The sequence below is a fragment of the Mesocricetus auratus genome, unplaced genomic scaffold (genome assembly GCF_017639785.1).
Source record: "Mesocricetus auratus isolate SY011 unplaced genomic scaffold, BCM_Maur_2.0 Super-Scaffold_100003, whole genome shotgun sequence".
In the NCBI taxonomy this organism is placed as follows: Eukaryota; Metazoa; Chordata; class Mammalia; order Rodentia; family Cricetidae; genus Mesocricetus; species Mesocricetus auratus.
Genome location: NW_024429188.1, coordinates 73646490 through 73662834, shown reverse-complemented (window position 1 = coordinate 73662834; position 16345 = coordinate 73646490). Strand labels below are relative to the sequence as shown.

Sequence of the window (16345 nt, the reverse complement as noted above, 5' to 3'; positions counted from 1 at the left end):
GGAAATAGAACAAGCAACCCCATGTCTAGCATCAAACAATTTAGATATGTACTTTCAAGTAATATTGACTTGTCTTAAATATGGCAATTAATAGTTTATCAATGCTAGTAAAATGTAGACTCTGGGTAGAAATTACAAACATAAGAAACTTAGCTGGAGCTGAGAGTTGGTGGTGCAGGTCTTTAATCCCAGCACTTGGGAGGCAGAGGCAGGTGGATCTCTGTGAGTTCAAGGCCAGCCTGGTCTACAGAGTAAGTTCCAGGACAGCCTCCAAAGATACATAGAGAAACCCTGACTTGGAAAAAAAAAGAAAGAGAGAAGGAGAGAAGGAGAGGAGAAAAGGAGAGAGACAGAGACAGAGACAGAGACAGAGAGACGGAGGGAGAGAGAGGAAGGGAGAAAGAAAGAAAGAAAGAAAGAAAAAAAGAAAGAAAGAAAGAAAGAAAGAAAGAGAAAGAGAGAGAGAGAAAGAAGGGAACTTAGCTGGAGAAAAATGTTTCAAAGCAATCACTCTATACAAAGTTCAAACTAAAGGCATCAACAATCACCTGAGGAAAAACAGTCTTTATCTTCCTGAGTTAATGTATACCGTGGGTGGCTTTCAGTGATCCTTCCAAGTAAAGTGTGGTGCTGACAAAACCATGTAGTTTAGCACGCTCCAAGCTAAACTATTAACTCAGGAGGAGAAAAACAAGGGATCATGTGCAAGTGTGGCATCTCAAGGTCATCTAAGGTCATCGCTGACTAGGTTCAGTTCTCAATGGCTTGGTCTTCTGAAATTCGCTTTTCTACGTCAAATGGAGCCAGGAGGTGGTAGTTTAATTACAGAAGAGAAAACAGATACCACTAAAAGGACAAAATATTCCCCTTGACTATTTCTATTTGCTTTGCCATGGGCTAACAAACGCGACTGATCCAGAGAAATTTGTAGGACTGGCTTTATGAAATTCCTATGAAATGAGACGGTATAGACAGAAGGAATGACATCCTTATTACAGTACTTCAGTTTTGCTTGGCTTTGAAATATTAGGATTTGTTTTTAACTTGTACATTAGACAATCGTTATCTTAAGACATATTAAAAAAGATAATCAGAACCAATTTTAAATACTCTTTTTGGATTCATGTATTGTACATTTTTTAGTGTTTTGCCTGCATATGTGTATGCCTGGTGTTCACAGATGTCAGAAAAAGATGTCAAGTCCCATGGAACTGGAGTTACAGATTGTTCTGAGCCACCACATGAGTGCTGAGAAATGAACCCTAGTCTTCTGCAAGAGCAGTGAATGCTCTTAAATGCTGAGCCATATCTCCTGCTTCGATTTGATATTTTTAAAGTTTGGTTCTGATTTAGGAGCACGCATTTATTGGCTCACAACTGTATGTACTGCCAGTCCCAGGGGATTCCATGTCCTCTTCTGGCCTCCACGGGCACCAGGAACATACACAGTGCACACACATGTATGTAGATGAAGCACCCATACAAAAAATAAAATTACATGTGATATCAAATAAAGCTTAGGACAGAGTAATTTTGTTTACTACCTGGAAGACATGGGAAGACACTGGGAATAGACAATAGAACAGTCTGACCACTACTGATCACTACCTTTTGGACCAAGGATGGTTTTGTTATTCAGAAGGTAATACAAGGAAGGACCACATATACTGACAGGCATGTTACATGCTACACAATGGTACTCAACTAAGAGAAGAAAATTCCTGGCTGAAAGTCTTTTTCAACTAACTGCCTTGGTGAGGTTACAGCAGTCAGCAGGGGCAAGGAGCGGGGCATTTTTCTCATTGTTCCATTGGAGTGCACATATTTCTACACTGTGTCTGCCCTTAGGTGGCCTATGATTCTGATTACCACAAGGCATTGTATGAGCTAATGGTGGTCTTGCAAATTAATACAGGGTTCATAGAGTCACTGAATACCCTGTGAGGGCTGAGACCTTAAATAGTTTCAGTCTGCCCATGGGCTTTGGAACCAAATAAAATGAAGTAATCTTTCTCTTCCAGTTGAAATCATGTGAAGACAACAGTGCAGCTGTAAATTCTAAAGAAGAATGTTTTTCATTTTCTGAGAACTGACTATAAGTGATGAATCTACTTGAGGCTTTATCCCACTAATAAATTAAGGTTGCAGGGCAACAGTCTCATTGATGGGGTAACTTAGCATAACAGGAAAAAGCCTGGGCTTTAAAGTCAGGGACAAGTCTGGTCTTGTGCTGCAATTTACTGGTTGAGCAACTTTAGGTGACTGTTTAACTTCTCTGGGCTTCTGTGAGGATTTGCTAAGATAACAGATGGAAAGAGCTGAGTCCTGTGCTACTCTGAATACAGAAAGCATTGTTTCTAGGCCATTTTTTGTTACCACTCTGATTCTAAAACTATTTCTGATTATTCATGATCTTGCTTTTGCAACCCTACCCAGGAAAGTACAAGGACAGTCCTATTAGAAAACTGTAGCAACAGTCAGAAATACATGTTCCAGTGCCAGATATAGCCCTTGTTAAAGCACCTCAGGTAACTTGCTTCCCTCTCCCAATGCTATCAATAAAATGGAGCACCCCAGCTCTGATCTTGAGAAAAGAAGGAAAAAAAAACACCTTTTGGGGGCATCTATCATGAGACATGCACTATCCTAGACTCTTTTCTATACCTTCTATCATCTAAATCAGCACTGTCCAGCAGAACATTCTGTGATGCTAGAAATGATCTAGATCTGAATTTAGACAACAGCTAGTAACAGTATGTAGCTACCTTTGAAGTATAGCCAGAACAACCACTGAATCGATTTTTTTTAGTCTAATGAATTTTGACTTAAATAGTCACATGTGCTATTTGGATACTGTATTATAACAGTGGCTCTAAGATCATGAAATCAAAATGTTTGTTCCCATCTCATACATAGGTGGTATGACACTGAAGTTTATAAAATCTAAGAGAACTTGTTTTAAGAATTACTCAAATTTGAATAACTTTGAAATCTGAACCACTTATGGCCTTGAACATACTGTTATTCTACAAAGCACCCCAAAGCAGTGTGTCATAATACTTGGTCAGCCTCATTCAACGTCAGATTCCTTGAATTGGTTCTAAAAGTGCTTGAATGAGTCAAAATCCTGCCATTGGAGTGCCTTTGAAGAGGGGACCTGGAGAGTGCATTCTGGTGTCAGATAAAACTTGGCCAAAATACATGAGAGAGACTTCTCTACATTTTCATTGGGTCAAAAAGTATCAATGGCTCACAAATAAAAAGGAAGAAAAATCACTTAAGTAGAAACTAAACCAGAGAACTAGAAAGCTTAATTGGATACTAGAGTCAGAAATGCCAGGAATATTCAGATTTTATCACTTGTAAAGTAATTGGACACCAGAACTCACTTCCATCACTAGAAAATTATATTAAGTTTCACCTAAGTTATAAGCTTATTGGGATTTATGTGTAAAATAGAGTGAGTGACCCATAATGGATTTTCAAATCTGTTTTACTCACCACCCTCAGGCCTTTATTACACATAAAATATTATGACACAAGCTGAAACGGATAACTACAGAATTAAAAGAGCACTGAGAAAAAAATAACAAGGAGGCCACTCCTAGGCTTTTGTGTTATACCCTATTACAGAAGGGAGAGGAAGAAAGATATGAAAACCATTAAGCTATTTCCACATACTTGGTTTGCTCTCCTACTATTTTCTTAATGGTTCAGTCAACATTAATCAAAACAGAGAGCCATCTGTAATGTAAAGATTCTTTCAGACTCTGACAGATAGACACTTATGGTGACACTTATACACATTTCCTTAATGTGCAAAATGAGACTGATACTATGCAGGGTAACCCAGAACATGTAAGCCCTTTTCATTTTGCTTTACATTCTATGGCACCCTCTAGTGGTGTACAAAATCAAGTGTTGTATTTTTGCCCTCCAAAGCAGTGGTTCCCAAACTTTAGAGAGCACTGGATTCACTAGAACAATTTGTATTGGCATGGATTCCCAAACTCCATCCAGAGAACCTTTGATTTACGACATTTGAGGTAGGGTCTAAGAATCTGATTTTCTGATAACTTACCAGGTGATGCTGATGCTTCTGATTTGCCTGAGAAATAGAGTTCTAAACTGTTCTAGAAACTTCACCATTGTGGCTGGAAAGATGATTCAGCAATTAAGACCACTTGCTGCTCTTCTGGAGGACACAAGTTAGGTTCCCAGCATCCATGTCAGATGTCTCAGAACAGTCTATAATTCCAGCTCCAAGAGATCCAATGCCTCTGAACTCTGAATTCATATCACGTACCCGCATGCAGATATATACACCTACACAGATATAAAAGCAATGAAACTAAGATCTAAAAAAGCCTTCACTCATATGAGCACAAATAGATATCATTGATAACTGGAACAGGTATTTGTTGGTTGATTATGGTGTACAATTTTGTTAAGAAAAAAAGTATTTAATGTAACATCTAAAATACAGAAAACATTTAAAAAATGAGGGTCTGGCTGGGAAGTGTCTGCTGCTCAAGAATGATGACCTAAGTTTAGTTCCCTAGAACCTATATAAACCTATATAAACATGGGCCTTGTATCTGTAACCCCAGTGTTTTAAGGGGGACTATTGGTAGGGAAAGGCAGATCCCAGGAACTCCCTGACAAGGCAGTATAGCCCATATAGAATACTCCAAGTTCACTGAGTGACCCTGCCTCAAAATATAAGGTGAACAGAAATAGAGGAAGAGACCTAAAGTGAAGCTGACCTTTAGCCTCAACACGCACAGGCAAGCACTCCTGCACACATGTGTTTACACACAGAAATAAAAAATCAGGGCTGCATCATCATTTGCCCTAAAACACAGGGCAAGAAAGTGTGAAATATGCTTCACTATTTACTATCTGACTCTAAAGATACAAGTTATACAAAATGCAATGAGAATGATCATAGTTTTAAAAAATGCCTTTTAGACGTGTAAAAACAGCTTAGTCAGGAACTCCACTACACCCGAGGCTGTATCTGATAACCAGAACCCAGTGACATCACTCACTCAAGATAACCAGACACAGTCCTAGAATCCTATGACGCTCTAGCCACTATATAAGTGGAGACCAGGAGCTTGTTCGTCCTCTGTGCACCTGGAGAGACGCTACCTTCATCTACCCTGCGGCTGGTGAGTCTCCCCCAGGATCCTGACCCTCTAATCAGAGACTTTTGTTAGAGACTTCACTGATCTTCAATGATACGTTGAACAGGCGAGCAACCTTAGGGAGATAGGCTTAGGATTGTAGTAAGAAATTTAAGAGTGTGATTCTTGTGTGATGACCCTCGGCATAATGAAATATAACTTTTTTATACCAACTACACATACTTACCTTCTTGCTCACAAAACAGAACTATCACATAAAATTAGGGTGCAAACACACATACCTGCCAAAAATTTCAAGGGGAAAGGACGATAATGTTTAATCCTGAGGTCTAACTTTACCTCTGAGTTAACTTTACAGACTGACTATAGTCGTATACAATTAGCATTTGGAGGAACTGTAAGTATTTGAAAATAAAGTGGGCCAAAAAGCAAAAAAGGATATTCTTTCATTGCTTTTTTATTGTAGAGACGGGATCTCAACAAATAATCTAAACTGGTCTTCAGCTTGGGGTCCTTCTGCCTCCTGGGTGCTGATATTGCAGATGCACTACCACACCCCACAGAGGATTTTAGCATCAGCATTTAGGCTCATTTATTAACTCCGAGGAAAAAAATAGCACAAGGGAGAAAGAAAATCTGGAAGAACACATGACTTTTTTCTTTTTAAGAAAAGAAATTAACAAAAATATTTGGATATATAATTCCCTGACTAGCGTTGATTTTATTGTTCTCTGGGAATTTAAGACATATATGAGACAGTCAGAGATTATTGAGTTCATCAATTAAGAAGTGGGTGGGGCAAGAAATAATAAATCTCCCAACAGCAAATCCTCTGCTGGGATTTGGTGACATCTAGTGGCAGATTCAAGAGGTATAAGCCTCACCCAGTGAACTTTCTGGAAAATTGACCGGAATGCATATTTGCCTGAGGATCAGTATGCATGGAGACTAGGCCAAAAGGTAGGTGAAGCTTAGAACCCACAAAAACTTGGAGGGGTCTCTACTATAAGGGGATTTAATTCTGTATGTTCTTAGTATTTCTGCCAATTATGCAGTAAAATTGGTGCGGGTCAAAGGGAAGGTCTCGGGTGATGGACAGGTGGGGAATATACTTGGAAGCGCCATTTTACTAACACAGTTTTGAATCTGAACCATGGGCGTTTATTTTGGTGGGCTAAAATGTGAGAATAAAGAGCATCTATATGGTCTAAAATTAAATCAGACTGAGTGCAGTGGCGCATGCCTTTAATCCCAGTTCTCGGGAAGAAGAGACAGGTGGATCTCTATGAGTTCCAGGCCAGCTAAGATTATATAGCGAGACCAGGTCTCAAACAACAGCAAAAAAAAAGTAAATAAATTAAATTGGCAGGCCTTTTCTAAGAAAAGCCCTTTCCTTCTGTTACTAGTAATTTTGCCTTAATTATTTTCCTTTCCATTAAAGCAGTTTGCAAACATTAGGAAAAAAAACAGCAATCCACCAATATAAAGCATCTCACCTACACACACAGTCAGGGCCCCTCCCGCCACCGCCAGGAGTGCACGCCTGCGCACACACACCCATCAGCTCCGGCGCCACGAGGGCTGGTGGGCGCCCACAAGCACACTCGGCGGCCACGCGAGCCTGTCCGCGCACACACACCCCGGTGCCCACGCCATCCGCCCGGGCCACTCACCACCCTCACACACACACACATCAAAACCTTCGTTACTCCTTTTTTTTCTCCCGTTCCGAGAGTTGCGCAACAGGCTCGGGGGCGTGGCCCTAGGTTTGACCTCGCTCTTCCCACTCGCGGGAACCTTAGCTCATTTCCGCCTATCCTATTTCCGCAAGCCACGTAGACACTTCCTTTCCCAGTGGTGCGGGGGCGGGGGAGGGGAAGGGACCCACAAACCCATAATGCCTCCCTGCAGGAGAAGAAGAGAGCGAGGGAAAGGAGGTGGGGGTAAAAAAAAAACCCACGGTCAGGGGAACTCTGGGTCGTGAAAATAGGCCACGTGAACAAGCTGCCCTATAGACTTATGACCCAACGGCTGTAGCGCATTTGGAGGGCGGGCTCAGAGCCTAAAAGGGCGATTGTCATTGGCCGGAATCCGCACTGAAGAAGGACGGTGATTGGTTTGATTTGGGCCCTAACCATGAAGAAGCAGGTTGCTAGCACCCGCCTTTACTGCGGCGAAGTGTCACTGCTGACGTGGGAGCCTTGATCCAATCATTTGGTTATAGAACATTCTAAAACTGAGACAAGACGACTATGATTGGCTGAAAGGCTAAGCCCGCCCTCTGGGTGACGTGTCTGCCTATGGATATCAGTTGCCAGAGAAACCTGGCTTTACTATGGCGGTTGGAGGAGCAGCAGTGATCACACGTCGGCTGCTGGAAAGAACTGGATTCTCGTTTCAGGTTTCGGGGTGGGGGTGGGGAGGAAGGGTCGATGATTTCCTCTTTTCTTCTTGTCTCTAGACAGGATTAGCTAGTGGCTTCACATTCAGGCAAAGCGGGATTCATATCCCGACTCGCCAACGCCCAACTTGGGCAAGGCTCCTTTCTGTGTCTCGGTTTCCATGTTTGTAAAACGGTGATAATAGTACCCAGCTCTGAGACGTGGACTCAAATGTGCACAGTAATAGTGCGTGTAAGGTATTCAATGTGAAGTCTGTCTCCGGATGATATTAGAAATTGTTATTAAAGATAGGTATTTGCGTAGCAGAAGAAAATTATAAATTACGCAGATTCGCTCGATATAGTATATTTTTCTGCACATCATTCTCTTCCTCAGAAGAAATTGTGATAATAAGCATATATTAAGCCTTACCGATAAATTAATTTGCTAGCCGAGAATTGCTTCAGAATAGCTGGGGATTGGATTTTTCCCACATTAAAGTCAAAAAAAAGAGAAAGGAGGTGGGGAAGAAGGAGAATGAGAACAAGCTAGATATGAAGCACATGCGATGAGTAGGCCTTGTTTGAATCCTGATTCGAGCACACCAATCGTAAAATTTTCTTTAAGACGCATCGAGAATTTTTAATGAGGAATTTAATATTCCTTAATGAAATCGGTGTCAGGTTTTTTAGACATTTACGGTAGCTCTGTGGTTATGTTTTCAGATAGCTTTATTTTGTAGAAATATATATGTATCTATTTGCGTAGGGATTGAATACTGTCTGAAAATGGCTTCAAAATACGTGGATGACTAGGATTTGTTTCAGAATAATTTCAGCGGTAGAGAGAGATGGGAGGGGTATAATTGGGACCCTAGATTAATAATCGTTTTAAGCTGAGAGGTAGGCGGATGGGGTTTTCTGTATTCATCTTTTAGCCTTCGTATATATTTGAAATTTTTCATAATTCTTAAGTCATTTTTTTCGGTAGCTTCAAAAAAGTGGGGGGGAGCAGTGGGTGGGGTTACAGATGAAACAAGATGGCCTTCAGTTGGTAATTGTTGGAGCTGGATGATGGATTCGCATCGGTTTGTGATGGTGTCCCTTTACAGTTTTATTTATTTCACATTGTCCTTAAGAGAAATTAATCCTTTTTTTCAAAAATTGATAAACAAATAATGAAGTACATTTGAAAATATAACCACAGGAAAATAAAAATTGTACATTAACAGCTTTGATGTCCTTTGTGTGAGATAAAATTTCATTGACTGATGGAAAAGAAAATCACCATCTCATATCTTTTTATGTCCTTTTCCATCTCTTTGTTTGACCTTCTAGGTCATCAGCAAAGCTAAGTTAGCTGTACAATAAGGATCAGGAGATCTGACCCTGGTTGCAGAACCATTCCTGTTTGCAGAATACAGGGTAAGTGCCTTCCTTCTGGCCTCAGTTCCCAGACAAAATAATATCACATAACCTTCCTAAATGTCTAGGAATATTTTTTAAGATTAATAAGCTCCCATTTGAAAAAGTGCTCTAAATTCTGAAAGGAGAAGGATGCACATTAGATAAACAATATAGGCCTATGTAATCTATCTCTTAATTTAAAAAATTCTGAAAATTGGTGCTCTGTAATGGTGTCACAGATTCAAATATTTTTCTCAAGAGCAAATGTGTACTTGATGAATTTTATTGCCGGCTCTGCCACTTACTATGTAATCCTGAGCAAGAAACTTCCTTTGTTTCAAAATGTCCTTATAAAAATATTTGCTGGAATAATACTTCTGGCTTTAGTAGTCATGAAACATGTTATACCTACACACATAAACACATTTTTGCAAAATGGTAAATACATTTTTCTTGGAAATTTTTAAATTAATATTTTTGGCTTCTCCTTTTCCAGAAACAGCAATTAACTACTAGAACTGAATTCTGAAATTTAAGACTTCTGGATTATCTGATCAAAGTTTTAAGTACATTTCCTTTTGAGTTAATTTCCAGGAACTATAATTTTAGCTACCATTTCTAGCAGCTAACCATTTTTTATATCATTTTCTTCTTTTGTTTAGACTCAAAGTAATCCACGGGGCTGGGAGTGTAGCTCAGTGGGCGGAGTGCTTCTCTAGCATGGATGAGGTTCCAGGCTTGATTCCCCAACTCTACACAAGCCAGATGTGGATGCACAGGCCTGCAGTGTGAGCATTTGTGGGTGGAGGCAGGAAGCTCACAGCTCAAGGTCATCCTCAGCTTAGTTTCAGTCTAGCCTGGGACACATGAGACACTTTCTCAAAAAGAATTTTTTTTAAGAATAAGAAATGTTTCAAGATCCAAATGAGAAAGTTGGTGTATGCCTGATTTTTATCCAGAGACCAAGAGATGAAAAATGTAATTGCTGTGGTCCCATTGTACAGTTAACTAAAGGCTTGTGCCAACAAATTGTTGGAGTTGTTAACTACACGTGTTTGTGACACATATACACAAAACTGCCTTTGGAGTCTCCTTGCATGAAGCAGTGAAAAGAAGGGGTGTGTCTCCATGTCTTCACAGCTACATTTTTTTAAAGGAGTTATATAATTTCCTTAATTTTTTTTCTCCTTTGTAAAAGGTTTCTGCGGAGAGCCCTTCCCTGGTAGAAGAGAAGCAATTTAGAGGATGATTGAGGGCTGAAAGTGGATCAATAGGAACTGACAAAGCAAGGGCCAGAGAGATCTGAACTAGGGACGGTCTCAAAAAAGGAAAAGGATCTTGACTTGGACCTTTGGGAACTATCTGAGTAGTATGCCTATGAAGCATACAGTCTACAGGGGTAATGAAATGAAAGCACATGTAAAATCCATGGATGGGCACATCACAGAATCATGAAGAATATGTATGGCTCAGGGGTGTTTTTTGTTTTCTTTTTTGTTTACTCACTAACCCTACTTCTCCCTAAGGTTAATAACTTAGCAGATTTCTTCATTTCCTTCTAGGTGACCTAATTACAAACTTGTCTAAAGTGTGTATAGATAGGCATATGAGTGTTTTATGATTTCCCTTGCACAAACTAGTGTCAGTATAGATAACTATTTCATAACTACCTATATTTATTTAACAAATAGCATTTGTCCATTCATAGATCTCTAACTTCTTTCATGGTGTTTCTTTCACAGTGACCTTCTTTTAGTTAAGGTGATATTATATATTATGAATATATTGCATTTTGTCAAATCACTGTAAGGTTGTCCCCAGTCAGTACTTTGGATATTATATATTATGAATATATTGCATTTTGTCAAATCACTGTAAGGTTGTCCCCAGTACTTTGCTGCTAATATAATACCATATCAGCCACCTTTTATACCCATTTACAGGTAGTGTTCTAGAGCAACATTTCTGCCCTTAAACCATAATTGAATCACTATGATACTGTTACAAGAACAACCAGAATTATCATTGATAGGGCCTAGAGATGGGTGTGGTGACTTGCACCTGTAATTTCAGAGGTTGGAAAGCAAAAGCAGGAGGATTGATGCAAATTCCAGGCCAGCCTGAACTTGGGAAGAGAGCTCCTTAAAAGTCACATAAATTTTTTAGGTCACATATATTTATGAGTAGTAGCATTTTCATTAAGAAAATGATAGATTAATCAGTAATGAACATTGAGAAAATATTGCTGTAAATCTGAGCACAGCAAAGCCAGATGTTGCAAAGAAAAGGCCAGCCACATTTGCTTGTAATGCCGACATGAGTAAATGCAGTCTATAAGACACTATTAAGCATACCTAAAAAATTTAACAAAAAAACATGGTATTATAATCAATATGAAACAAGAAGCACCCTAGAAGAAAGGAAAACAAAAATGCCCATGTAACAAAAAGATCTAACTAGTAATTTATGCAAAGGTGGCTTGGTCATATATTTTCAAGTGAAGATACTCCACTACACAAGTCAAATTGGCAAAAGGCGGGTGGAGGGGTTGACGCTTGCTTAGCAGCTGAATGCTTATCTGACATGTGGGAGGCCTGAATTAAAGCTGTGAGGGTGGGAATATAATTCAGTGGTGGAGCAGTTGCCTTAGATGCAAGGCAAAAATAAAAGTAAAGATTTGCTGATGCTTACCAGAGAATGTGGTGTGATGGATCATTTATACCACTGTTAGGATTATAAATTATTACAGATTTTGAAGGTAAAACAATTTAGCACCATGGTAAAAAGCCTTAAATATGTTATGCCTTGATTCACTGAATAAATCATTTTGGAGTGTTGGAAAAATATAAGAAAAAGTTTCATTGCCCAAAAGATATATATTTTAACCTTAATATGGGGACATGATTTTTAAAGGATTTTTTTAAAGATAAGATCCAAGATTTGATAAAATGTGCTTACCTGTAGGGACAGACAAAAGTATTTTATATTTATTGGGTTATTCTAGAGCTAGCATGTAGGCATTGGGTGGAAAAATGGTGTCTTGGTCCAAGCTCTGGTGGGGCTTTCCTTGTATTTAAATGAGGGAGAGGAAGTCTAATAAAGGTAGGTATGCTAACTGAATATTTAGTAGTGGGATTTGGGGGGCAGGGAAGAGACACAATTGAGTCAAAATTTAAGCACTGTGTGCCAATATATAATGGCATTTTTTAAGTTCCTAGGGTGGTGTTAAACATCTGGGAAAGGTGAGTACAGAGTGTAGTAAATAGTAAGGCTGTCCTTAGGCATGTAGCCTATCTAGGAGCTGGATGTGGACCAGCTTTAATCCCAGCACCTGGGAGGTAGAGTCAGGCACATGTATCCTGGCTGTTATTTACTCTGGTCATACACATTTGGCCCAAACACTGTGCATTTTCCTATGGAAATGTCAAGGCATTGCATTTAGCATAGGTAGGAATGTGTGTGACTGGTAGAATTCTTACAAAATGAGCAAGAATATAATAAGGATAATTCATAAATTCAACTGTCATCCTCAGGTTTATTGGTAAGGAAGTGCTGATGATCAGTGTGGCTTCCATAATGGTTCCTGGGTAATTTCACTGTTTTATGAATTTTTTAGTTTTATGGAATAGTTATAGTGAGTTCCAGGGTGGGCTTTCTGGAGTTCACTCATTCTCCAAGGTCCTTTTTATCCTACTCACAATTCTACATTTTAAAAAGCAAAAAAAAAAAAAAAATGAAACAGCCCTAGCTACAGCATTTTTTGACCATGGGAGTTTACAAGATAATGACTTTTCTAGTTACCATCACCATAGAACCTTTACAGGACGTATTTTTACTTAAAATAGTGATTTTTCATTCCCACACGGTTAGCTTCTGTATTTGCCAATTTCAATGTTTGGAAGGCTGGTATTGCCTTTCACTATCAGCTTGGAGCTTTATCCTTTTGCATTAAAGGATATTTCCGTAAACTGCATAGTACTGTAAGCACCTGTGACTTTCATTTCTAAGCAATTCTTAAGTCTGAATTTTCCTTGGGAATTCCATAATACCTACCCATGTGATTGGCTAGATCTGACTTTAATTAAAGCTGGCCTGTCCTCTTCTCAGAGGTTCCCCTGAATATGTAGCAGTCATGTTTTACACATTTACACACCTGTTTAAAACAAACAGAATTGCATTGTTCATAAGAACTGTGCTTAATTTTTCCTGTGCTGTCTGTTCATTTGAGGCTCTGTGCTACTTAGCTATTTACCTAAATATTGAACAGTTTTCAGTGTCAGTATATGGGCCTCTGCTTAATTCCGAGTATTCTGCAGTGTGCATATGTGATTCATATTACTGTCTCCCTGATGAATATGTAAATGTATACAGCTTCCCATCGCAAATACCACTTCAGTGAACATTCACATGGGGAAATGTTTGTGTGACACCCTGAGTTAGCTGTTCAGCCATAGCATGGCATGCTTACAGCAGCCTGTAACAACCAGGAATAGTTTGTCATGTATCATTTGTCTGAGTTATCCCAACTCTGTGTGGCAGATCAAGAACTCTTAATAGTTTCCTTCATATGTCTAAGACACATTTGTGATTTTTTTTCCTTACGTGTTTCCACAAAAGTTCATCTTCATTTCGGATACCTACTTTCCTTTTTAGGTTGTATTCCTACTTCATCTTTCCAGACCATCCTAGGAGATCTGTCAGATTCCATCTGGAAAATTACTAGGAGTCCTTGGAAGGGAAAGAAGGAAGATTGTGTAAGTCAAGGGGTTGTTTAATGACTTGTGCTATATAAGAGTAGCAGGAGAAGTATTTTTTAATGCATTTTCACTGAACATTCTTCCTCTTGGAACCTAACTTTAGTTTCCAAAATCACATTCTGATTCTCCAATGAGGGTCTCACCATTTTATCTGTGGTATCTTTCTTGATAGTACCTTCCCAATACCTAAAACCTTTCTTCCTTAAGTTTTCCAGAAATCTCTGTGTCAAATTCCTCTGTTCTCAATGAAAAGGTTCACTGGCTAATACATAGTATATGCTACCAGCTATACAACAGTTACTGAAATCTCCATCTCTTTGCTCTGACCTCTTACCTGAGTCTGAACGTTCTCTGTTCAAGTGCATGCCCCAGATGGCAAAAGTCCAAAGCTAAACATCTTTCTCTAAGCAGTTTGCTTGTATATATACCATCTCATTTGATGATGACACAATTAAGATCATCCTCAAAACATGAAAGTTGTCATTGATACCTTCTGCAGCCTCATCTTCGAGCAAGCAGTCCCTGAGATGTTTTATGCATTTAACTGTCACGGGACTAATCTTGTTTTCTGGTGGTGTCAAATTAACCCTTAAAAATCTGTGCTTTTGATTAACTACTTGGGCTTAGTTCTTCAGAACCCAGTTTGACTCTGACCATCAATATTGTATTCCTGTGTGTGTACATGTGTTTCTCTTCATTGCCATTACACTAGTTAAGGCCTACCTACACTTGTATAACCTTTACTGTTAACTCATTTTACCTACAGCCCATTAAACTACTCTCCCTTATTACCTTCAAATCCTTATTCTTGTTCCAAAGTCTTACATTTCAGCTCCACTTCCTTCTATGGTTTTGTCACAGTATCTTTCTCTAAAATTAAATCCCTGTCTTTTAAATAGCATCAAGAAACGAATTTGTGGGCATGTCTGGAGGGTTGTGGGTGGTAGTAAGGATTAGAGAAAGGAGAGGATAGAAATGCACTTATAAATGGTCCAGAAATAGGGCCAGAAATCAATATCCAACAGATTTTGGCATGTGTTGTGCTCTGATGGGCCTCAAAGTCACCGTAGTAAACAACCAACCAAAATGATTTCTATATTACAGTGGTTGGAATAAAAACAGGGTTGAATGAGTTCCAGAAAGCAGGCTTCTCAAACTCGTGGACAACAATCTGCTGAAGAAGACAACTTTAAGAAGCCAACTCGAAGCAACATGCAGAGAAGCAAGATGAGGGGAGCTGCCTCAGGAAAGAAGTCGGCTGGTTCACAGCCAAAGAGTCTTGAATCAGCCCTCCCAGGAAGATGGGGCGGTCGCTCTGCTGAGAACCCCCCTACTGGTTCTGTGCGGAAGACCAGGAAGAACAAGCAGAAGACCCCTGGCAACGGAGATGGTGGCAGTACCAGCGAAATGCCCCAGCCCCCCCGGAAGAAAAGGGCACGGGCTGACCCCACTGTGGAGAGTGAGGAGGCATTTAAGAATAGGATGGAGGTCAAAGTGAAGATTCCCGAAGAGCTGAAACCATGGCTGGTGGAGGACTGGGACTTGGTTACCAGGCAGAAGCAGTTGTTCCAGCTCCCTGCTAAAAAGAATGTAGATGCCATTCTTGAGGAGTATGCCAATTGTAAGAAATCACAGGGAAACGTTGATAACAAGGAGTATGCAGTTAATGAAGTTGTGGGAGGGATAAAAGAGTATTTCAATGTGATGCTAGGTACTCAGCTGCTCTACAAGTTTGAGCGGCCCCAATATGCCGAAATCCTTCTGGCACACCCCGACGCGCCAATGTCGCAGATCTATGGGGCACCACACCTACTGAGATTATTTGTGAGAATTGGGGCAATGTTGGCCTATACGCCCCTTGATGAGAAAAGCCTGGCATTATTGTTGGGCTATTTGCATGATTTCCTTAAATATCTGGCAAAGAATTCTGCCTCCCTGTTCACTGCCAGTGATTACAAAGTGGCTTCTGCTGACTACCATCGCAAAGCCCTGTGAAGGTCTACTGACCGCTCACTAGAGTCTGCTATCTGTAAACACTTCTGTTTAGTCCTATCATTGTATAATTGATGTTCTTTAAAACTGTCGATGTAAAACAGGGCTTATGTTTCAGTTTGTTTCCTGTTCTGTTGTAAACAGAAAATAAAAGGAGTGCCTGGCTCCTTTTCTCATTTCAAAGTTGCTACCAGTGTATGCAGTAATTAGACAAAGAAGAAATTCAGTAGAACATTTTATTGCTTAGTTGACAACATTGCTTGAATGCTGGTGGTTCTATCCCTTTGACACTACACAGTTTTCTAATATGTGTTAATGCTACGTGATAAGATGCCCTGGTTCCTAGTGCCAAAGGTTCGACTTAATGTATATACCCAAAATCCCATGCATTTGTGCTTTTTTTTTTATGGTGCTTGATGTAAACAGCCCATCCTCTGCAAATCCATCTTGTTGTTCCTTAGGCATTCATTCTATCTTTGCTCAAATTGTTGAAGGATGGTGATTTGTTTCCTGGTTTTTGTATTTGAGTCTAATGCACGTTCTAACATGATAGAGGCAATGCATTATTGTGTAGCCACAGTTTTCTGAAAAGTTGATATTTTAGGAATTGTATTTCAGATCTTAAATAAAACTTGTTTCTAAATTTCAAAGCAAAAAAA

General features: G+C 39.6%; 1 protein-coding gene and 1 long non-coding RNA gene across 12 annotated transcripts in view; one reads left to right on the top strand and one right to left on the bottom strand.

Annotated features, from left to right (window-relative positions):
• Nucleotides 1–7100, bottom strand: part of LOC106021648 — a 26625-nt gene extending 19525 nt beyond the window's left edge. For 5 of the 8 annotated variants that reach the window (XR_002384147.2, XR_002384146.2, XR_005876837.1 and 2 more), the window contains exon 1: nt 4082–5955. This is a non-coding gene — a long non-coding RNA (uncharacterized LOC106021648). Of the gene's footprint in view, nt 1–4081; nt 5956–6646 lie in introns of those variants that run through there. The other 3 variants (XR_001196861.3, XR_005876838.1, XR_005876839.1) reach the window with 3 other exon arrangements.
• On the top strand, nt 6019–16345 carry Morf4l2 (mortality factor 4 like 2). 4 transcript variants are annotated; one of them, XM_005076717.4, is made up of 4 exons: nt 6024–6110; nt 8869–8955; nt 13591–13691; nt 14799–16345. In XM_005076717.4, the coding sequence occupies exon 4, from the start codon at nt 14823–14825 to the stop codon at nt 15687–15689; it is 867 nt and encodes a 288-aa protein (XP_005076774.2). In that variant the 5' UTR covers nt 6024–6110; nt 8869–8955; nt 13591–13691; nt 14799–14822; the 3' UTR covers nt 15690–16345. The 4 variants fall into 4 exon arrangements, with proteins under 4 accessions (XP_040600376.1, XP_005076774.2, XP_005076775.2 ...); XM_005076718.4 differs by lacking the exon at nt 6024–6110 and adding an exon at nt 7396–7551; XM_040744442.1 differs by lacking the exon at nt 13591–13691 and having other exon boundaries at nt 6019–6110.